This window comes from Sabethes cyaneus, chromosome 2 (assembly GCF_943734655.1).
Source record: "Sabethes cyaneus chromosome 2, idSabCyanKW18_F2, whole genome shotgun sequence".
Taxonomy (NCBI): domain Eukaryota; kingdom Metazoa; phylum Arthropoda; class Insecta; order Diptera; family Culicidae; genus Sabethes; species Sabethes cyaneus.
The window spans coordinates 166,745,710-166,770,366 of NC_071354.1; the positions used below are offsets into that span (position 1 = coordinate 166,745,710).

Sequence of the window (24,657 nt, forward strand, 5' to 3'; positions counted from 1 at the left end):
AATTTCATCAAAATTTTGCCTGTCCCGAACATTTTGTCTAACCCCTATATATGAAGGGGTGTATCCTAAGGGGGCATATCTAAGGCTTGTTTGCGACAAAATTTGGACACCCCTAAACACACACACAGCTTCGGAAGTACATTAACAATGAGTGAAAGATTTTGCCGAGTGGTAGACGTATGTCTGTTCTTTCTGAAAATATACCACTTGTTTATATTACAAGCGCTCAGCGTAAAATGGCGTCGAAAGAAGAGCAGGTGCGAAAAGCAATTGTGTGCGGTCGCAATGAAAATCCAGATCTCTCGTTAAGAAAACTTGCCAAAAAGTTTGGATTTCCTCCAAGCACTGTTCACAGTGTTTTAAAATCGTTCGATACTCGCTTGACAACAGCTAGGAAGAAGGGAAGTGGAACAAAAACGGATCTGAGGAACCACCACAAGGATGCCAAAACACGCACTCGTAAGCTTTATCGCGAATATTTAACGAAGTTTTCATGCGTTATAATGGACGATGAAACGTATATCCTAGAAGACTTTAAACAGCTTCCTGGTATGTCTTCTTACTCTGCCATGGAATGGCGTTGCAGAGCATTTTAGGACAAAGAAGCAAGCCAAGTTCCCCTAAAAATATTTAGTATGGCAGGCTATATGCAGCTGTGATCGAGCAAGCAAAAGTTACATCACTACGGAACGGTTAACAAGGAAATATAGCGTGAAGAATGCCTGCAGAAACGATTGTTACCGTTCCTACACAGCCATGATTTTGGCTTTGGCCTGATTTGGCATCCTGTCACTACGTCATTGATGTTTTGGAATGGTATGATGCTAATGTCCATATTGTACCGAAGGAGGCGAATCCACCTAACTGTCCAGAGTTACGCCCCATCGAGCGGTATTGGACTTTGGTGAAGAGAGAGCTGTCCCAGCACAAACAACAAGCAACAACAATAGATAAATTTCGAAAATCTTGGACAAACGTAGCAAAGTTTGTTCCATGACAACAAGTCTGCACTGACCCAAATGGCAAGGGTAAACTCCAAAGTTCACCAATTTTTCATGCAGAGCAAATAAGTAATGATAATTTGTTTGATAATTATTAACGATACTCACATAAATGATATAAAATTGTTTCATGGATTAAACTTCTAGCGCAAAATTGAGGTGTCCACATTTTGTCGCGAATAAGCCTTATTTGATCATTTTACAAAAGTAACGATTACTTCGTTCGATAACCCGCGGCCGCAGAACAGGTGGTCTATCCCACCCCCTCCCCCTCCTTAAAACTGGCAGTTTATACACGGTGTAATATATTCGTCTTATATTAGAGTGTTTATTCAAAGCATCTGAAATTTCCAGGGAAAAAGTAAAAATTAGTTAAAATTATTTAGCAGACCTATGATGCTGTTTGCTCCAAAATGGATGATGCAATCTAATCTGCCAAAATATTGTGCTCAATAGTAAGGAATGTGAGTGTACTGGTGTATACTGACGTATTTTTGTTGTGTATGTGAAATCCACAAATTGGATCGATCATTATGGCTTGGCACAATCTCACCCCCGTGAAGCTCGAAAAGTACAAAGTCTCGAAAAATATTATTTTCGTAATCAAAACTTATCCAACGCATAATAACTTTTCAATATATTGTAAATGATTAGTTTATATACTTTCACAATAGCAAGCTGATGCGATTTCTTGTTTGGGTTGGTTTATGCGGGACATTTTTTACATGCGTTATTTCCGAGTATTTTTGATCGCGAACTTTGAAACCCTGTGTAGGCTAAATAGTTTGCTAATATTATCGGTGTTCCATTCTAAGTTATCAATAAATATGTTATGTTCATCATCATTTTGAATTTAGGTCACAAGTTTCTATAGATATAATAAATTTTCACAAATAAACATTTTTGGTTTTTTGCAGCCCGGGGCACAATCTCAGCCCGGGGCACAATCTCACCACGGATGGCTGTACTTTATGACTTCAATAGGCAGGCAGAGAAATTGAGAAAAGTTCGCTTGAGAATGTTGTTAAATATTATCAAAATTTGTAGCAGATTTTGATCCTAAATAATCCATGGTTAGCATAGAAAGCATTGAATCGATTGGACGACATACGATCGATTTTAATAACATTGAATTGATATTCCAACAATAACCTTCACTGAAAACCTCCGACGGATAAATATATTTATTGCCGGTAATTAATTCCTCAGGCTGTTGCTCATGTACCGGAGCCACACATGTGTTCGTTTGAAAAATGTTTTCCCCCAGAACTCTACCCAGAACTTCTCTGCCAGATTTGCCGCACAACAAGGGGGTCGTGAAAAGTCACGTAGCCATATCACGGTATGTAACAACTGTTGCAACATCCTCATCGTAGGATATGTGTTGCTATACGTATGAATCCACCCTCTTGCTAACAACTTGTGCTTACGCATTTGTCGAGTGTAGAGATGAAAAATGCACCAGCTAGCAGTTGATGACAAATTGCCACCGAAGGAAAAAGCACTCCTCTCGCCCTGATTATAGAAATGTGTTCTGGAAAAAAGTTGTTGTTTTTAAACAAGGACACGTCCTTGTCAAGTAGGTACGTACCTTTTGTGGGTTTTGCTTCAATGAAAAGAGAAATAAATATGACAATTCTATGATTTCTGATTCACAAATCAGCTGGCTGTGTTCACTCAATGTTCACTGCTCCAAAACAAACAACATCAATAGTTACGTCGAATCAAATGTGAAGTTTTCAGCAAGTGTGTCGATGGTTTTGACGATCGCTCTAGCTACGGAGTTGAAATCTCATCGTTTTGAAATAATTACAGTACCCTTCACCCTATGCCAGTGCCTGTACTCAGCTGCTAAATAATAGTAGGTGGCATGGCAGCAGAAAATGTTGGATCGCTTGGAACCGATTGCCCTAAACGAGTGCACAACCGGTTGAGATACGTTTCTCCCCGCCAGTATTGCAATTAATTTGATTTAATAATCATCTCGTCCGATTCAAATTAAATGCCACTTTGCATAATTCGTATTCGAAAATCATCAACTCCGCTCGAGTGCGTGCGTGTGAGGGCGCAATGGCATCGCCGCTACCGGTGAGCTGACGATCGGAAACCGGCCCGACACGTACCGCCAGAAGGCGAGTGTTGAACTGCGACTAATGGCCGACAGGTTTCGAGTCGAGTTCCCTTGCGCCGCCGCCGCCGCGGCCGGTAACTACTCAATTGATTTCGCTCCGATTGTCTAGTGTGCGTATTATGGTGTACTTTCGATCGCGTTCCAGTGGACGTCCACGCATTGAGCGGCACCGGCAAATTGATTCAAATGGACATCAGATTGCGTAGCTTTAGTTCACTGTTTTGTCTATTTAATGATAGTAGACTGAATATTATTTAACTGGAGGATATAGTTACCTGGAGGCACCGGTAAAATATTAATGCAGTGCGCATACATACCAGGAACAACAATATTATGATACTAGAATAAAATGTTCAAAGTACGGTTGCTTTTAACGCGGTTTGTTTTTTATTTAGGTGCTCAGAAATGATGCAACTGACCAACTTGATTCCAATCACATATTTCGTTTCAGATCAACCATAACTACGTAATGCATCAATTTTTAGAAAATTGTCATTGATAGTGCATAAAATTTAAATAGATACCTAGTCATTAGGTCACCTAGATAGTCATTGGGTATCATAATAGCATAATCAAACGATATCCAAACATTTTAAAACGGCTTCTGTAAAAATCCCAGGTTTTTTTACATAGTTAAGTAGATTAACATAATATGTGATAAATATGACAAGGTAGGCAATTTTATAGCGGTCTGCCTTCCGACCAAAGGGCACGCTCTTCAAAAGGTTTTTATAACCTCTATAAGAAGCAGGTTATAAGCTTAAGTAGTCTTATCACACTCTATAGAAAGCAGCAATAAAACCGATTATGCTTTTTGCTGCTTGACAGCCACCGCCATAATTTAATGAAGCTTTTCACTATAAAGCATACAGGTTGCTCTAGTAAAAAGAAAAATCAGTACGCCAGTTTTGTTAATTTGGAAATACATCCGTGGGTAGAAAAGTTAAAGTTTTACTGTCAGACAATCCTGATCGATTTGGTTTATAGCAGATCATAATAAAATATTGATAAGCTTTCAGCAGTCTCCGTAGTTGTGCAACAAATGCGCATTAAATTTTATCGTGGTTAGTAATATGGTAGGTGGATACAATCAACGCACCATCGAAATTTCGTAATTTTTGAGAACTAGTTGAGAATATATGTATATTCAGTAAGTCAAAGTCAATCTCTAGCTAAATCATTTTAGTTACTTCCTGTGACATGAAAGTTGAGTGATATTAACTTTCCTTCTGCAACACACGTAGCTTTGAAGAGCGAGCTAAAACAAAATACTAGAATATGACTATATGGCCTCGCTTAAAAAAATGATTTCGGAGTTGAACTCTAGTTTTCTTCATAATACCAGCAATAGATCTAGATGGTCAGGGTGTTACCGTTATAACAGTGCTATCAAACTAACAAATTTATTGCAGTTTGACAAGGAACCGTAACAAGATCAATTTTGATTAGAGCGCCATATTGTAATACTACGCCATACATATGGTAAGATTATAAGAGACGTGGTGCAGCCATCTAGTTTTATCATTGTAATATAAGCGACCGCAATAAAATTGCTCTATTACCAATTTTATCATGGTTTTATAGCTCGAATACTCGAGTCCTCTTGGTATTGCGTAATACCATATTAAAACCAAAGGCAATGATTAATACCGCAATAAAACCTTCAAAAAATCCATTAAAACCAAGTGGCTTTAGAATTGCAGTCGTTTTTGAAGGTGGGATCCGGTGAACGGACATCGAGATGAGAGGAACACTACTGTTGCAGAAAAACCAACTCGGAGCCTTCGCAGATGACTTACTTCCCAAGTAGCACACTATAGGTCCATTTTGTTGAAGCAACCGAATTACGACTGAAATTAGTCATTATTTGGTTACCACAACAATTTTATTACAACCGTGCTAGTAGGGTTACTTATGTGTCCATGTCCGCCGGCAGAACAAAGGGATGAATTCAGAGATCTCTACTGCTGACGGTTACCCGCCAAGGTTGGTTCGAATCGGATCAAAACTCACTCACTCCCCATTCATTTGCCGATTCAATACATGCAGATCACGACATGCTTGTATCTTCTTGCGAAAAGAGAACCAAAGACGCAAAAGTATAAGGCGAAAGAACAACACGTGAACCTCTATCGCCGATAAACCTTAGTGTGTGTATCGCTGCTTGCGTGTGTCATATTTGATTCTCTCCGAGTGAACGGATCGGCGATAATTATCGTTTCCCGATACGAGTAAGTGATGAGTCTTGAACTTCCGATCGAATCACTTGGCGATAATGCAGTACAGCGATCGGAAGAAAATTTTATCGCAAGCAGCAAACACAGGAAACCACGAGCGGCGGGTGCCTACGCATAATTTTGAATTGATATTGGCAAATAGAAGCCGTATACCACTAGCACAGCTGTGTAAACACTAAGATGGCCGTTATTACATAAAAATGAGCTTGATAATTTTGACGTAGGACTACGTCTTTTAACATAATAACGTGTACCCCCGTTGGTATGACCTTATTTAATCTGAACATTTTTAATATGTACCCCGGTGGTATGAATGCGTTCACATTAAAAACCGAGCCAATTTCGTCTCATACAAACCGAACCTTTAGAATTTGCGCATGTTTGAAATGTTTTCAAAACGTTTGTTTTCGTCAAATCAAAACAACAAGTTCATAGGGTGCGCGTCTTGCGCGTGTGTGAAAATGAATAGAGTTACCAAATATTCAGATTAAAAATGAACTCGCCCAATCTGAACGAGCTGTTTTTCATATTAGCGGGGGTTGAGTGTAGACTTCATTTTAAAATATTTTACTAGGTTTGAAATTGCTATCTTAACGTGTGATTTGCCTTTGCAGGTGGATTTGTATCGAACCGCGTTGGCGGATGCAAAAGAGGAAGAGATAACAATTGTAAAATTTTGAATATTTCTAGTGTGATTTGAGATCACGGATGATGTGATTCGGTTTAGGTCGTAAAGTAGTCATTCTCTCGACGGCAACTTAATCCGGCTCGAAACTTCTCATATTTCGCAAAACAATTACAATACAGGCTGCGATTTATGTTGATTGCGGAAGTGTAATTGATGATTTTTATTTACTTTATATGAGCAATCTACCCTTTAAAACTTTAAAAGGACGTAACTAAATACAACTTACCTATACATACTCAGCAATTTATTGTAAAAAGGATCTATCAAAACTCAGAAGTGCTTTAATCATGTTCAAATTTAGTAAACCTTTTTGGTTTTTAAAACAATTTTAGATTTGTATTTTTTTCGTTTGGCGTTTAGGTTGGCTTTTTCTGAGGCCCTCTCCTAAAAATCAATTTTCAAATAACTTTGGGACAACCAAATCGATTTTAATGATTTTACTACCAAATAAATGGTTTTGTCATTCTTTATATTTAAATGTCAGTCCAAGTTATATGGAATAAATTGTAAAACGTCAACTAACAGTTGAATTATGTTCCCAAGATGTTTCGAGTTCCATATCAAATAACATGTAAGATCACGGAGCGAAAAAGCGCCAGTTTGTTTCAAACAAAATGATTGTTGTTTCAGCCTCAATAAAATATTTTTATAACAACCTGAAAATATTGTTGTTTTCAAACGAGATTCTGTTTGAATCAAGTAAATAACAGTTTTGAATTAAAAGTAAAGTATTTTCAAATTTGAAGTTGACATTCATGTAACAATAAATATTTTCATTTCAATCATACATTTCAGTTTGAAACAAAACGAAATTTTTGTTTGTGCGTAATACAACCATAAATATGGTTGAAACTACATTTTTATTCTCCGTGATGGTATAGCAAAGGTTCCTTTCACCACCAGCTGGATTAAATCCGGTTTTTACACGAATTTCGGAATTTACGTGGATGTGCTCAAAACATCGTTTTTATACGTACCTAGGTTTGAAAATTATAAGGTTTTTTAACGCGAATTTCGAAATTTACGTGGTTTTTACGCGAATTTACGAGTTTTTCTAATCGAATCCAACAAATCCAAGTCCCCTATGTTGCCAAAATCGAAACCGTGCCAAATCGAGACCCTTTTTGGATATGAAAATATTGAATGTAGATGCGTTAGAAATTGACTAAATATTATTAATCAACGATTGCAAGTCCGCCAAGAGTTATCCGTCCGGTGCAAGTAAGTTTTTGGCAACCTGCGATAAGACGTAGTCCTACGGCAATAAAAATATTACTGTTCGTAACATTCATTTTTCGTCATTTAAGGCTTGTATGCGGAAACTGATTGTTATTTAAGCATATTTTTTGAAGTGAAATATTTTATGTTGCCAAAACGGATTATTTTGTTACTAAAATCGAGGCACGCCAAAATTAAACTATGCCAAATGTGAAATCCCACTATATAATGGCCCTAAATCCACAGAGGTGGTGATATGGATAACCAGAATAACAGTGTATCAACGCAACTGAGTACTCAAAGCGGTTTTATAAACGTGCAGGGCCATTCAAATCTTTGCTTTCCACGCGCTACCTCGTTCTTAAATTTCAAACCTTGCTGAACATCTGTTTAATTCAGCCATAATATTTTTTGCAAACATTTTAATGAACAGCAAGTTGCTGCCTTGTATTTATATTAAAACAATATCAGACATCACCATATCCTCCATTCGCCAACACAATTGCAACAAAAATATCCATAACCGAAAAATCTTACATTTTTTTCCAAGCGAAAAAAGAACGATAATCATCCAATGATCGCAATCCTTTCTCATCTGCGAAAATTATCGCCTGGCGATCCTTTTCCGTGATATTTACACACAGAGCGAATCACGAGAGAGTGAATCGCATTCCCCATGGCGCGTATACGTTTAGGATACAATACAGAGAGAATTAACTCACAGGATTGCCGATTGTGCTCACACACGGAGCAGCATCGTACGATGAATATAGCAATACATTGATAGACGATGTCGTTTCATATACCGAGAAAAAGTTGAATGCCACTCACAGTTTTCTCGCGGATCACCAACCCAATACCCGCCATGGCTTTTACCTGTCTCCAGGACAGGTCTTCGTTTACAGCCTGGATGTCGCTGCCTAGGCTGCGTCGCCATGAGCCTCTGGGTCTGCTTCTTCTACGCTGTCCTTGTGGATTCCAGTCGAGTGCTTCTCTGCAAACCTCGTTCGCTCTTTTCCTCAAGATGTGTCTGATCCACTTTTCCACCTACGTTCACGAATTTCTGTGGCTATCGGCCGTTGATGACATCGACGATGGAGTTCCTCATTGGATATCCAGTTATCAGGCCACCCGGCACGAATGATGTATCGCAGGCACCGGTTAATGAATACCTACAGTTTTTGCGTTGTCTCCGCTGAGATGCACCACATTTCGCAGGCATTCAGCAGTACGGATTTAACGCTTGAATTAACTATAGATTCGGGTTTTCGTACGTAGAGTGATCTGGTTTGAGCGCCAAATGTTTCGCAGACCTGCAAAGGCACCCCTGGCCTTCCTGATCCGTGTGGCTATATCAGTCTTGGTACCACCATCGGGCGTTGTTTGGCTACCAAGATATTGAAAGGCGTCTACCTGCTCAACTTGTTGTCCCGCTACTGTGAAGTTGGTGAAAGTGTCAGTGTTCACTACCATAGACTTAGTTTTCGCTACATTGACTGTGAGACTTGCTGCCTCGGAGCTCTCGGAGGGGTCATCTAACTTGCTCTGGATATCGTTACGGCGTTGTGCGAGCAAGACAATGTCGTCGGCTAGGTCGAAGTCATTTAGCTGCTCCATCTTTAGAGGATTCCAATGCAATCCTCGATTTGGTCTACTGTCAATTCCTCCAACTAATATCTCATCCATAACGATGAGAAACAGAAGCGGTGATAAAATGCAGCCCTGTCTTACGCCAGCAGTAACCCTTATGGGGTCGGACAAGACGCTTTCGTGCAAAACCTAGCACGAGAACGCCTCGTACTGAGCCTCGATGAGATGGACTAGCTTATCTGGAACCCCTCTACGTTTAAGTGCGCCCCAGATGTTTTAGTGGTTTAGACGGTCGAACGCCTTTTTGAAGTCAACGAACACCAGCAGAAGAGAGTCCCGGAATTCTTTGATCTGCTCCAATATAATGCGGAGCGTTGTGATATGGTCTACACATGATCGGCCAACACGGAATCCAGCTTGCTGCCGCCGGAGAGTAGCGTCGATCCTGGATCCGGATGAGGATTACCTTACAGAGTACTTTGAGAGTAGTACAGAGCAACGTGATTCCACGCCAGTTATCGCATTCAGTTAAGTCTCCTTTCTTAGGGACTTTGACAAATATGCCCTGCATCCCCCCGGAAAAGCTGCAGTTTCCCATATATTGCTGAAAACCTGATGCATCATCTGGGCTGACAAAAATAGGTCGACTTTGAGCATTTCGGCTGAAATACAGTCTATCCCTGGCGCTCTATTGGATTTCATACTCTTGATGGCTGCTACAATTTCATTTCGCAGATGACCTTGGCATCATTACTTGAAACTGCGGGAGGCAATCTACGCCCGAAAATGCAGGATTGGTAGATATATGATGGATGATACCCCACGGAGAGCAACGTTCACCGCCCATGGACAGTGACTATTGACGGCGATGAACTGGAAATGGGTGATGAGTTCGTATATTTGGGGTCTATAGTCGTTGCCGATAGTATCATGAGTAAGGAGTTTCCCAAGCAACACAGCTTGTTATAGAATAGTATAACATTACATACATCAGAACTTCTCTATTACCAGAAAAGCGCAAAAAATTGAAGTCTAATGAAACAATAATTGAAAGAGGTTTGTATCAGGTTATTTCATACCATTTTAAAACGTTATTATAGCATAAGCTACAACTTGTTCTTCCAGTAGTTTAAATTTAGTAATGAAGACATAATTAAAACTTTGTATTGACATGTTGACAAAAACAAACATTATTCATTTGATATGAGCTGTCAAATAAATTCATGTTATCACAAAACATCTCAAAACCTTAACAATAACGACACATGTTTTCAAAGTACGTTTATAGTACTCTTAAACGACTACTTTCCATGAAGATTATTTTCTAACTTGTTTTGTGTGTTACTTGGGTTCAATGATGCATGGTAGTCGGACCTATATTTCCCTCCGCAAAACGTTTCGATTAAAGGACATACGCCGTCATACAAAACCGACGATGCACTAAACGCTAATCAGACCAGTAGTTCTTGGAGAGATTTCGTTTGTAAACCTGGCAAAAGTTTGGAGGCTTTGGTAGGCCAGCAACGGCGCAGGAACTCTCCGGGCAACTCTGTAGCAAAATCTGTTCTTTTTAAGAATTCCACCGGCACCAGGAATAAAGGGGCTTAGCGTGCTAGATTGCGCGACCACGTTGAAGCTGACTAGCGAATGTCGAATCGCTTAGCGACTTGGCGACGAGTAGCCCTGAAGCAAATTCTATGAAGACAGGTTCTGGATATAGCACGCTGCTAGAAGAGGAGGACCTTTTGGCAATCATCTTCTTGGCATCTGTACTTATGGTAAACGGTGATGGACGATAGGCTCAAATACAGTAGAAGCCTATCGTCCGTCACCGATTTTTGCAGCAATCATTACACAGTTGCAGCTCAGGAATACGAGATTTGAAGAGGATAGAACACGGGTATGGATTGGGGTCTATGTTCCACGTGAAAATTTGAAAAACAAACGCAAAAATGCCACTGCAAGGGTGATTGATCAATCCGTATAAAACTTTGGGGAACTAAATGTGGAGTAGGAATGATCAATCATGCTAATTTTGGTTCGAATCGGCTATGGTCGTTTGCAATCCACATAGTTTAATTCGAAAAATACGATTTTAGTGGAGTTGCCCAATTAATAATTTTATCATTTGATGCAATGTCTAGTTCTTAAATATTGAATATAAAGAGTGTCCCACATCAAATTGCATCACGGTGAATCAGAAACGCTGTAGTAAATTACCTAATTGACCGATCCGTTTCAAACTTTCAGACAACGAAATATAACCCATTAGTAAGCTTTTGGCATATTTATTTCATTCAACTTCACTACCATAACCGTATGCTTGTACCTTACGCATAACTCCACTTCAAAAGTTGAGTACAACATTTTCTGTACGAAAACTCACTTTTTCTTCATGTCTTCCTCAGATTTGACCTCCTTGGGATGCTTCCGTAGTGCCTGCTTCATAATAGGCCAGTATTTTCATTAGGCCTTAGGTCTTCCGGTGCATTGGGGGGCTTATGTTCTTGGATACTAGAGTAACCCCGTTGGCTTCGTACTACTCCAGGACATCCTTTGAATAGTAGCACGAAGCTAGATCTGGTTAGAAGATCGTAGGGCCCTCGTGTTGCTTTAGCAAAGGAAGCAGACGCTTCTGTAGACACTCCTTGAGGTATATCTGCCCGTTTACAGTCCCGGTAGTCACGAACGGCGCACCCTGTTTGCCACATGAGCAGATTGCTTACCAAATCATGTATTTATTGGCAAACATTTAAGTTTCTGCATCCTTACTTCCTCCAGAACATCAAACTTGTGCTGGGCGGTGAAGTACAGTAGCCCCGGAAGCTGCCGGAAGTCCGCCTTAAGTCGCCTTAAGACGTAAGACTCATCATCCATGGTTTAAGAATTTCCCAGGTGCAAAATCAATTCGCGACGTTCCTTTTCAGGTGACGCCATTTTTTTCAATTTTCTAAAAACTGACCGCCATAAAAATACAGTGTAAACAATACACTTTAAACTGTTTCTACCCAAATTTTCAATGGAAATACCCAATGGGCAATTTTCTACAGCGTTTCTTCCGTGATGAAATTTGAGGTAGGACACCCTTTAGTAAATAATCTTTTACTTCACAAAACCTAAAAATTTAAATCCTCTTGATATCAAATTTAAAATAAGAACGTGTTTCACCATGGGTGAAAGTAGGCGTTAGTAGCACATAATTTCTACTGAAATTGTCAATTTAAGGCTTGTCGCAGGTAAATCACGGTGTGATAGGCCAGTTAAAACACTATAAGCCTCAGATGCATTTTTTAATGTTATTAACTAAAAATATTTTACGTCATATCCAACACTATATACTTTTGAAAAGTAGTTTGCCGCTTGGTACAAAAGCAGTGGACAAGCATTCCGTGTAGCGCCTCGAATACGCCCACACAAAGCACCCGTACCCATACTTTCGAGCCACGAAGCAAGCCAAAGTGGAACATTACAGTGTCGGTATAAGCTTCGATAAGAACGACAAGCATGATAATGATATCAACGAAGGAATTTTACGACAGCATCCTCCGGGCCAGCCGGGCTTGCATATTGTTGCGAATTTTACGACTCTCGAAAAGTATCCGCATGTTTTTTCGCCTTAATAGACATCCGGTGTACATGGCATCGGCCATAAGCTGAAGTTTCGAAATACTTTGCATTATTATTTTTCGCCGCTCTGCGCCCAGCATCGCTGGTTGTTGGTGCTATTTAATGCGAAGCCGCGTTTTGTTCAGTTTGCAGAGTATCTGGTTCGGAACGGTCTTGAACATTGTTAATCGTGCTGTATTTTAAGATACTACCACTGGCGCTATAGGCATTGCTTTGTTCTGTCGCATCGTCTCCTTACTTCCGACAACCCCATCGTATCGGACAAAGGTTTCCCAGAAAGACGCCCGCTGAGATGATCCTGTCTAATCCTAGCCAACAATGACGGCAACAGCCAGGCAGGCCGCAAACAAGACCGGTAAAATGTAATCAATATTCATTAGCATTGAACGGCAGTCGCTGAGCGCGGTGACGATAATAGTGTTGACATTTTCCGTTTGATTGAATTCTCTATTCCGACGACGACAACGACAACGACGACGACGTTCTGACGGCGCGGTGGCAAAATGCGGTGGCCGTTTCCTTACCTAACCTAGTTCGGCAGCCATAATGTGCTGCCTTAGATTTCTAGTTAATTCCGGCGACATCTGTAGCAGCGGCAGCCCACCGCAGTTTGCCATTAGCGCGGGGTGTCCCCACGAGTGGAATATGCGACAGGCGGACAGAGGGTCCCGACCAGCCGAGGTGGTTTTGCGGTGAAATTCTGAATAACGAGTTAATTGAGTAACGATGGGTTGCTTTTGCGTTTACCAACAGTCCTAGAGCGTCAAACTCAATTGAAGCTTGTGCTTCTAGGTGGAATCCGATAGGCTTCCAGCCCGTGCAAATTGTAGAATAATTATACGGTATGCTACTTGCTGATGGAATTAATTGAATGGAATACAAAACATTCTCCCCATCAAAAGTAGAACATAATTAGTTTTTGTTTCAAGGGCACATACTCATATTACAGACTAAAGTGATTGTATTAAAGTAACGCTTAATATGAACCTCTGGTAAGTTCTAATATGACAGAATATAAGGTTAGGGCCATTCTTATTACGCGTATAATCCTTTATTATATTCCTGCTTTAGTAGAGTGACAGATTATGGAGCCGAAAAAACCCATTTCGGTGTCTGCGACAACCATGTCAGATGAAGGGAAAACTCACCAAATCTGATACTATGAGATTCCTATTTGCGGTTCCTTTTTGACACGTAATGGCCAATACGCTCGCAGCATGTAGACGAAAGGTCACCAGAATCTCAGATGTGCTATCAGTTATGACAAAGGTTATTATACATATGAGAAAAGGACAATGAACAAAATCTTTTCCTCAAGCGGATTATGAATTAATGCACAGAAATATTACCCGTGGGAATTCTGGGTCTTGTAAAATATGTCGAGTTTTAAGATTGTTGAGTTAGATAAAAATATTTTTCAATTGGAATTATCCGCCTATGTTAATATTAAAGACAATTTCCACTCTAGCATACTGCATATGTTTTTATGAAATACGATAAAACAAACATAAAAATGAATGTGTGGCGCATGTACGTACACGTCGAAAGTCGTAATCAGCGCATTTACGTGATGGCGTTATTGGGCGACGATCGGATTATTTCGCATTTAATGATTTTCTCTCTTCATATTGGTCGCGCGAGTGGATAAGGGCCAGTTTAAAACAGAGATTAAGCAGAAACAGCAGAGTGGAAATTCCAAAAATTAAATAAAAAAATTTTTCCAACGCACAGGCTAATGAATGACGGCGAAAATGCTACTGTGGTTGGGGAGTTTAATTGCAGCCCTATTGTGGACGGCTGCTGTTGCGTATTGGATGCTACTCGACACGCCATCGAGAAAGTAATAATTAATTCTATCGGCCATGAAACATGCTCGCACTCGTTGAATATTCCATTGTAAATTTGCACGCTGTTTGCATACGCAATGGTTTGCACGAAAGTGAGTGTGAGAGACAGCAATCGAATCGGCGCGATGGGTAAGTACCTTGCCGGGTCTAGAATTACCTGCTCCTGAATTAGCCCCTGCTTCCAGTCAGCCTATTGGGATGTTCGATCCGTGCAACCAACCAACCATACGAACGTACTAATTTAGTTGTTATCGTAATGGTGGCGGGTGGAAACATTAAATGATTTCATGCATCGTGCTATCAATTTTACAGTGGCTGCCCCCTACAAGCAGAATTTAGGTTGTAGTTCAGTGTTATGCTACTGCGTGAGGAGTTGTACCCCGTGCCAGATTGGCATCACAAAAATAGCAAGGTAAACCAACAATAGCTTTCCATTTCGCAAACGGTAGTCCCTAGTTTTAAAGGTTTTTTAGTAGGGACATTATCACTGCGACCAGTATTTCAATATTTTGCGGTACCGTCTATATAATTTTATATTTCGTAACTCATTCATCATTGTAGTATCGCTATTGTATAAACGAATCAGATAAAACGCTTTTTCACTACATCTTTTATTACCCAAATAGCAATTTGAGTATTTTTTTGGATTCTTCTACTGGTATTTATGACCAATTTTGGTCACAAAAACCATCATAAGAGTGTAATAAAACATTCAATGTTACTTGGGTATTTTTTAATCCCAAATCAGTTATTGGCCCCAATCAGTGCTTTTACCGATCCTTTAATTCTACTGCAGTTAGCCCCACCGTTCATTAAATGTCAAAGCGTCTGTTTTGTGCTGGAGTTCGAACGCTATGGACAGTGTACAAGCCAAAATTCGTTCAGTCATACAGCAGAACGAGAAAATACATCACCTTATGCTCCCAGTCAGATTTTCAGTTTACACTCTTCAATATGGACGCAAAGCGGGAGAACGACTGTTGAATTCTCTTGAGAGGCCACATGGATTGTAAGCTGCAGTGTCGCAAACGGAAGATTGACTGGATTTAAAACAACAGTCAAATGATCGTTAAAAAGGCGCAACTTGAATGCAAAAAGCGTACGCATTCACGCAGTCTCATTCTGCTTGTGATCCTTTACTCAAACAACTTTCTCTAAGAAAGTAATACCTTAAGTTACATGGATTATAAGCTATAGCAAATAAAACGAGTTCTCATATACAGTAGCGCTGCACGTTGAGAATATTCTGAACTATTTTCAGTGTCATTTCCGTCATTTGAACAACCTTCCCGAAGACTGCAACTTTCTAAATAGTCAGTAGCGTAAGATACAGCCTATACAAGAATATTACATCTGCACTAGCGCCACGTAGCGAGAAAATCTTGAACTACCTCCTGCCCGCTAACCTAGCTTTCAATGAAGACGATTGTAATATGATTCCAAGATTTGCACTTACACCCTTTTCACTCTAAGTAGTAATTCCCTATAACCGCTTGGAATGAAAGGGGTACAAGTGCATAACTGAGAAGGAAAGGGGTGTAAGTGCAAATAATATTTTTAAAACTATCTTATTAATCCCGAAAATCAAAGTGGTTTTCCAAGATTTCAATAGAACTTAATAAAATAAAACTAACACAACCATAGTGCGTCATTAGTTTTCTATTATATAATCTGACGAATTTTTTAGACAATGTTAACTTTGGATCTGATTTTCTCGAAATTTACTTTTTGTCACTTACACCCCTTTCCTTCCGATCCACTCAATTGTAAAATGATGGCTGGAAAAAGCATACTAGGGACAGCACGCTATTTCTCATTGTGCAACCTTATCAGATCGCTGCATGCTGATCAATACTGACGCCGGCCACGTCCAAATGCAGGTCCTGGTGGGATGGAAAGAAATGTTAGTCCAATACTTGTTGCCACTAAAGACTAGGGAATCCTCTGCATCTTCACAAGTATTTCGGGAAAGCAATTGTTGTTAATAGATGGGAGGAGCTAGATGGATAATGTAAGTATTTAAGCACCAGTTATATGAGACTAACCTGGATATTCGAAAATTTTCTTGTAAAGCCAGTAACTACGAAAATTAAGATATAAAAAATACCTTTTTAACAAATTTAATATAATGCCAATGGTGCTCATATACAACCATAATTTAATTTATATCGAAAAATGCTATGCACATGCGGGATTTACGGCTCAAAAACCACGTGGCAACTTGAACTTATCCGCGATCAGGGAAATCAGGGATAATGAAACGAGCCAGTATAGTCCCTAAGTTGATAAGCATTTCCTCTTACCAACGCTAATATGCAGAAATATAGCGCCCTACGCGCTTGTTGAAGACTTCGCTTTTAATATCTCGAAACAGAGAACCCCTCGTTCGCTAAGGGACCGGATAGTTTTCAAAACATTTGTCAAGTAATATTAGCTTAATTGGCTATGACTTCACCATCGCACTGCTCTATTCAAAGAAACTTAACCATAACTTAAGAAACTGCATAACCAATCGTATCAACCCGGCTGACAGCGTGGCATGGTGAAAACAGTCAAGCAACTACGTTCGATGCTTTGTTCAGACTACCATCTTCACCCCGGAGCAGTGTTGAAAAATTCATAGCAGCAAAAAACTCAATGAGATTTCAAGCACAAGAAATTTCATCTTTGATCAGAAACGCCGAACTCAACTATGAACTTCTCTCGCTATTATATGCGATGTCTTTGTTGCTATGCGATGTGAACCAAATTTAGCTGTGAGCATTTTGCTTACTTCTTCCACAACTGGCATTTCATATAACGAACCAGAGAGCGAAAGAGAATTAACCGCCAGAGAAAACATCAACTGCGAAAAAAGCTAGCACGTATTCATGAATGAAGATGGCAAACAAATTGGCAGAATTTACATTTTTCCTTCGCGAGAATCGACATTTTCTTTACTAGAAAGTAAAAAACCTAATAAAAATTAGATAAACATGTAGTTTAAATGTGTGTTTTAGTTTAACTTTACGATTTATTTAGAGATTCATTCTCTCACGCTCAGTCACAGTTACGTATCGCACGGGAGAATGCCTATGCTGTTCAACAACGAATTTGTATGTATAGGTGTATAGCTCCGGGTAGCAGTTGAAGCAAAGCAGAATATGGTCAAGCGGGAAGAAAAATGTGTGAGTTTTGTGCTTCTTGCTATAAAAACAGAAAAACTCACGCGTGAGTTTTTTCTGCATAGGATCAAGTTGACATGATTCACAGTTGATTTTGATTTTTGATGAGTTATGAGATTTCGAGTTTTTAACATCACTGCCGCGGAGCAGAAATGTTGCACTGCGCGAGGCGCTTTATGTCCACCGGATATAGCCTATCCGGCATTTACAACTTCGTCTGCGTTCTGGAGTTGGGTAAAAGGCCGACGGTGCTACGTGGTGGAATCCAGCTAGTATTTCTATACGTATATCAAAGTAAAAATTAGCATTACGTGCATATCTTTAAGTATACGTTCGTACGAATACTAGTAAATTGTATTTAATGCGACAAAACCGGCATATCCGCATTATTTTGGAACCGATATACGTGATAAAGTATAATTTTACGCGTTACATCTATATAAGTATTTATTTTCGATAATATCCGATTAAGCGTGACTCGCTCTGTACTACTATACAATTTTGTGCTGAAAAACGCAAGTGTGTCAGTTACTATCATTATATACGACTGAAAATCAACTTGGGCGCACTTTATTAAGTTTTAGTAACGATTCTTAATTTGGTAGGAGATATTTACGATAATTTTTGCATATTTGATATACGAGTTGGTGCTGGCTGGGACTGAAGCTGAAGAGGGAAACCTAGAGAGCGAGGTGGTATCATCATGAAGTGCGATGTCGTGGTCGCACGACGAGATCTACCGTCCAATGCGCTGCGACTGTCAGGAGATTGGGTACTTTGTGTCCTCTACCAAGAAGGAAAGCTAAGAAGGTGACGCCAAAAAAATCGCCCACATCAACTTCCTTCTGTAGCAGACGATCAGCGAGAAGAAAATGTCCAAGCCGCGCGCTGTTCTTTTCTTCAAAGCCTGCAGTGAATAGGAAGATAGTACAAAACGCATGACGGAATCTGCTGCCTTCATCAAGAAGTATCACGAAGGAGGATGTAGTCTTTCGACTGGACCTGGCATCGACCGCTTCACTAGAAGAGATTGACCGCCAAAAGGTAAATGTCGTACCGAAGACCGGCAGCTCACCTAACGTCCCCCAGCCGCAAATGGATGACATACTCCAATAATTTCGTGCCGGAAACAAAGAAGCGTTTGATCACCAAGGCCACGAAAGAGCAGAAAGAGCTGAGCAGCTTTTCGTCGGCCGCCGGATGAAACGTCGAGATTAGCGCTTCAAGCGAAGCCGACCTGCTTCTTGCAGAAAGGATACCATCGACTTCTGAAGCTGAAATAACCGTTCCTCCACCGAAGTAATTATTCTGGTTGTACCTGTCCAAAAGTCACCTTAGCGTTAAGACAGAAGCTGTAGCTGATCTAGTGAGCAAAGTTTTTAGTGTGATGAGCTGATCACGGTTCAATTACCTGCATTGAAAAGAACACAAAATTGTCTGCAAACTGTATTGACATTTGAATACACCGTCGACCGATTGTATGCTGGGGCGCAACGCTTCTGACTCCACGAAAGCTTCTGTACTCCCTGCCACACTGAAGCCCTTCCTACGAGCGCACACCGGTCCTCCTAGCCCTGTCTAGACCGCTTGACTTAGACTAATGTTCTAGGCGACAATCTCTTTCGACATCAGGGACTATACCGGCATGCAATGACTTCAGTGGTAACCCCCGACCTTACCACCACCGCAGTCATTCCTATTTTGAATAAAATAGAGGAGCGTTTGGTGCGAAAAATGTGCGAAGACTGAATACTGGGAAAATTTCGATATGAGGCTAAAAATATTAAGCAGTTTGTGGTAGTGGGACTCCAACCCACAATTTCTCAGTTGGTACCCGAGTGCTTTATACAATTAAACTATACCACATCCATGTATTCATTCGTTTCAGATCTAGTTTTGTCCCTCCAGTCTTACTATTCCATTTTTTTCACACACATTACCGTTGACGGGGGAGCGTATGTGTGTCAACCCATCTTATTGTCAACCCATCAATGCTGATTCCCTTATGTCAAGGAACATGCATGCAAAGTTTAATGAAGAATCGTCCAGACATTTAGGAGTTATGGTCTTCCCCTGTTACGACCCCCTCATATAAACCCCCCAGTGCTGAATCCCTTATATCAAGAAATATGTGTGCCAAGTTTGGTAGCGACCGGTCAAGGCGTTCTGGAGTTATAGTGGAACATACATACAATCATACTCACGGTCACTTTTATATATAGATAGAGTTTAGGTTTGACCGCGAAAAAGTCAGAGACAAGTAAAATGAAAAAGGAATCTTTCCTGTTAGTTAACAACGACCCCAAACTTCAAACCAAGCAAGTGCGATAACTCTAAAACAATCCTTCCGGTGTCAGAGTTTCCGTTTCCGTTCCGTGGTTTACTACCAAAACGTGCGTGGACTTGGAACCATCAGTGGCTTTTTTATTGCTGTAATACAGGGTGAGCAGTAATAACTGTCAGTGTTTTTTGGACTTGTTTAATTAAAAATGGGTTAATCACAGATGTGTCTGCATATTTTTCGTTTAGAGTGTACTCAAAGGTCAACGCAGCTTTAAAGTTTGTTTTGAATTTTCATTCGTTTAAATTTGTAGTTAGCATAGACGCAAAAGGAACTTGTGATAAGTCTATTTTTGGAAAACTTTCGACTGTGTAATATTTTACAGAAGCTGAAACCACTGAGAATAAACGAAAGATTCGTCTTTCGTACCATCAAGCAATACAAGGAAACCGGTTTGGAAAAAAATACTCCACAAACCTGACCGTAAACGCACTGTAATAAGTAAGAGAGTAAGAGAACGAATTCGACGGAAACCAGATCAGTCTGGACGTAAGATGGCCAATGAACTGGGAATTTCATAGTCAACCATGAAGAATATTTTGCAAGATGATTGATTCCAAACAAAAAACAACGGATGCATGGTTTGACCGAAAGTGCAAGAGTCGAAAGATGTCGGCAGCTGCTCAAGCAACACGGTGATTGTGAATTTTTGTTTTCAGCCGAAAAAATGTTTCTGCTACAGAATTTCCACAACCAACAAAATGATCGGATATATGCAACATATCTCTGTAGTTATTCCACGGGACAAACTGGCTATTCAAAGTTTCCTGAATGGTACTGAGGGGGATGTTTCTTCAAAAATTTGAAGGTTTAATTACTGTTCATTGAACCTGGTGTTAAAATCAACACTAATTATTGCATCGTAAATGTTTTGAAGAACTATTTGCTGCCCATTGTCAAAAAACATTACAAGAATACACCATACTGCTTCCAACAAGATTCTGCTCCGTCTCACCAGGCGAAAGCTACGCAAGCATGATGTGAGGACAATTCTCCGGATTTTATTTCTTTAAAAGAGTGGCCTGCCTCTTCGCCTGATTTGAATCTTTTCGACTTCTATGCATGGGGTTACATGCCAGGCAAACTAGGAAGCGCCAATGGATTGACTGTGGACAGTTTCAAGCAACGTTTGGAGAATATTTTGGATGAAATGCCTCAGAATATCGTGCATGCCAGGACTAACGCTTTTCCACAACGATTGCGAGTGGTAAATAAAGCAAAGGATGATTTTAATTGGACTAATTTAAAACAAATATTATGGAAATACTTAACACGAAATACACTCAAAATTAAAATTTATGCAAGCGTCTTACTTTTGTGCCAATTTACTTTACTGACAATTAATACTACTCGCCCTGTAGAGTCAAACTTTGATATAATCGTCTTGACGGAAACCTGGTTTAACGAGAAAATTCCCTCGCAACAGCTGTTTGAGAGCACACCCTCCAGCTAAACGGCGGAAAATCCCGAGGCGGAGATGTATTGATCGCTATTTCTAATAAGCTGAGTTGCTCCATTGGTCCATTCCCGTTCTATAAAACTTGCGCAGCTATGGGTAAAAGTCCTAGCCGCCGATCGTTCTATAAGGATTGGTGAAAGAACCTAAGACCGCGGCTTGTACCGCACTCTTAGCCGCATTCTATTTTTACGGCTTGATCCTGCCATACAACTTTGCTCGATCACAAGATGACTGAACCTATCCTGACGCTCGCGATTTTACAATCACTTTATCAGTTTAAAAATGCTATCGATCGCTATGTTTTAGACTGTCACAGAACGAATTTCGATAGTATAAAATATTCGCTAGTGGTCGGAACTGACGCAATAACATCTCGAATCCTAAAAAAAGGGTTCTACTGTTCTAGTTAGAACTCTTTCAGTATTGTTTTATGCTTCAATCGAATCCCTATGGAAAGGTTCAGTTATGTTCCCTGTATACAAGAAGTGTGATAAGTGCAACGTTGATAACAGTCGAAGAATTACATCGTTATACTCAAGCTTCAAAGTGCACGAGGAAACTGAACGAAGCTTTGTTTGTTGGCACTTTTCCCAAAACATTTAATTTCTACGAATCTCGTTTTGTCTCGTTTTGCTTACGTAACTTGAATGATGGAGTGCAAATTACATGGATCTGAAAGCAGCGCTTGATTGCGTTGATCACGCTATGCCTCTTACAAGGCTCGAAAAACTGCGAATTTCCTGTCTATTGTATAAGTGACTACAGTTTTACTAAATATTGAGTTCGAGTTTTTCGATGCATTTGGCAACATTTCTAACGTACCGCAGGGTAGCAACCTTGGACCAATGCTATTTATTCTTTTTTGTAAATAAACTGTTAGTTTTCCTGCCACCTGGCTGTCGGTCTCTTCATACTGACTATGTAAAAATCTTTAAGATGATTAGGACGGACTTCAACTGCAATGAACTGCAACGCCTAGTGGACAGATTTGAAGATTATTTCCGGATCAGTACATCAAAGTGCTTCGCACCATAAAAAGAAACCTATTACCTCTAACTTTGGCAAATTTTAATCATAAATATTTGTTGTTTGTAATATTCTGTTGACTTGAGCCGATTGCGTTCAGCTGACCATAATGCAAAATAGGAGTTTCTTCTTTGAATAACAAGGCAAAAAATGTACTCTTGCTCAATCTTTAATTGTATTTTAGGTTACATGACTTAGCATCAGTTGGTCATCCATTCTCAGATCATCATTTTTCCATCCAATTGAACTTGCTATTACCATAGCTGTAACCACCTCAATGAACAACTCCAAGTCCGCCCAAAACACCACCGCCAAGAACGCCTAGTTTTCCTACGGGTCCCATATTTTTCACGTTAGCCATAAAACCGTTTCTATCATCAGCGTAATATTGAACTATGCGCCTGGTTCCATCGGCTTCATCGAGAGCGTATTCTCCCTTTACGACATCTCCATCGCGTACCTCCCATTGACCTTTATTGTCCCCGGTGAGATGATCTTTTACTCCATATTCGAAATTGTACTTCGGGTACGAGTAGTAATCCTGAGAGAATAGTAATAATTGTACGCCAATTCTAAATTAGTATTCAAAGTAAACTTACCAAACCGCCGCCATATCCGAGACCGATTCCAGCGCCGTATCCAATTGCCGGACCGTAACCGATTGCCGGGCCGTATCCGCCAACGATTCTGCCACCGATTCCGCTTCCGATCCACCGATCGTAAGCGGGACCACCGTAAACGGGGCCAATTCCTCTAACCAAACCAGCAGCAGGGCCATAACCAGCAGCGCCGATGCCACCGTACCACTTGTATGGGACATGTGCGACCTCACTGATGAAACCGTTGGGTGCGAAGGATGCCAAAACAGCACCCAACAGGGCGCAGATCACTACCGAAGACTTCATCATTTTTGCACTGGCTGTCGACTGACTATGGTACGCTGAGCTCTAGTTAGAATGGCTACCGATTGGCTTCTGTGGTTTGTTCCGTGGATAACTTCATATTTATGGTAAAAATGCAGGCATTTTTTCTTCACTTATGACAAGGTCTTCATCAGAATGGAACATTCATTAAAACATTTTTGTAGGACTGAAAATAACTTGTTCTTCCTACTAGACAAAAAACATTGCAGTTAATACCAAATTCTAATAGTTGAAATATTTGAACAAAAGTTGGTGGTAATTTAGTTTCCACTGCATACATACCAAAGGAACCAACGTAGAAAATAATAAACATTATTGGTAAAGCGTTTATGTACATCCAATTGTTTACCTTCCGATGATTAACGGATTGTATGCTTACAACTTTGCACGTTGTAATCATTCATTTCAAAAAGTTGCTGTTACTCATTGTACATCAACAAATAAATGTTTATTGCCCCGATAATTGCACAAACATATCGCGATTAGATTTTGTCTGTAAATGAAAAAATATTGCGGTTCGCCGGACGGGCCGCTACTATTGATGCATAGCGTTGGGTGGAAATTGTTTATGTTGAATTGATAAAAATAGCTATCGGCTTTTGAACTACAACTGCAGGGATTGCATAGACAAAATTGACAAGGGTGGTAAAGTTTTCAACTCAGTTGAAAACATGTTCCGTTCTGAAGACCTTGTCATATGCAAGATAGAATTGTTAGAATTTTTGCCATAAATACTAAGTTATCCACGGAACGAACCACAGAAGTCAATCGGTTGCGAATCTAGGTAGAACTCAGGGTACCACAGTCAGTCGATAGTCAACGCAAGAAGGATGAAGTTTTCGGTTGTGTTCTTTGCCGTGCTCGGTGCTGCTTTGGCCTCCAATTATAACGGCGTCGGTCCTGTTTTGGTAGGTGGTTATAACGGCGCTTTGGTTGGAGGAATTGGCCCTGTTTACGGTGGACCCGCTTACGGTCGGTGGATCGGAAACGGAATCGGCGGCAGAATCCTCGGCGGGTATGGCCCCGGACTCGGATACGGCCTCGGAGTCGGATACGGTCCCGCAATCGCTTACGGCCCTGCAGTCGGATACGGTGTTGGCATCGGTGCTGGATATGGCGGTGCTTTGGTAAGTTTAAATTTAATCTTTACTTAAGCTCGGGATAAAAATATTTGTGCCCAATTATTGTTCTCACAGGATTACTACTCGTACCCGAGGTACAATTACGAATATGGAGTAAACGACTACCTCACTGGGGATCGTAAAGGTCAATGGGAGGTACGCGACGGAGACGTCGTCAAAGGACAGTACGCTCTTGATGAAGCCGATGGTACCAGGCGCATAGTTCAGTACTACGCCGATGGTAGAAACGGCTTTGCAGCTAACGTAAAAAATGTCGGACCTGG

General features: G+C 40.4%; 2 protein-coding genes across 2 annotated transcripts in view; both read right to left on the reverse strand.

The window, feature by feature from the left end:
• Positions 1-24,657, reverse strand: part of LOC128736305 (uncharacterized) — a 337,844-nt gene that overhangs the window by 48,908 nt on the left and 264,279 nt on the right. The gene's annotated exons all lie outside the window — the stretch shown is intronic.
• Positions 22,604-23,237, reverse strand: LOC128738981 (cuticle protein 19-like). The gene is made up of 2 exons (XM_053834506.1): positions 22,995-23,237; positions 22,604-22,870 (listed from the first exon to the last, which is right to left on the reverse strand). Exons 1-2 carry the CDS (start codon positions 23,235-23,237, stop codon positions 22,604-22,606), a joined length of 510 nt encoding a protein of 169 aa, XP_053690481.1.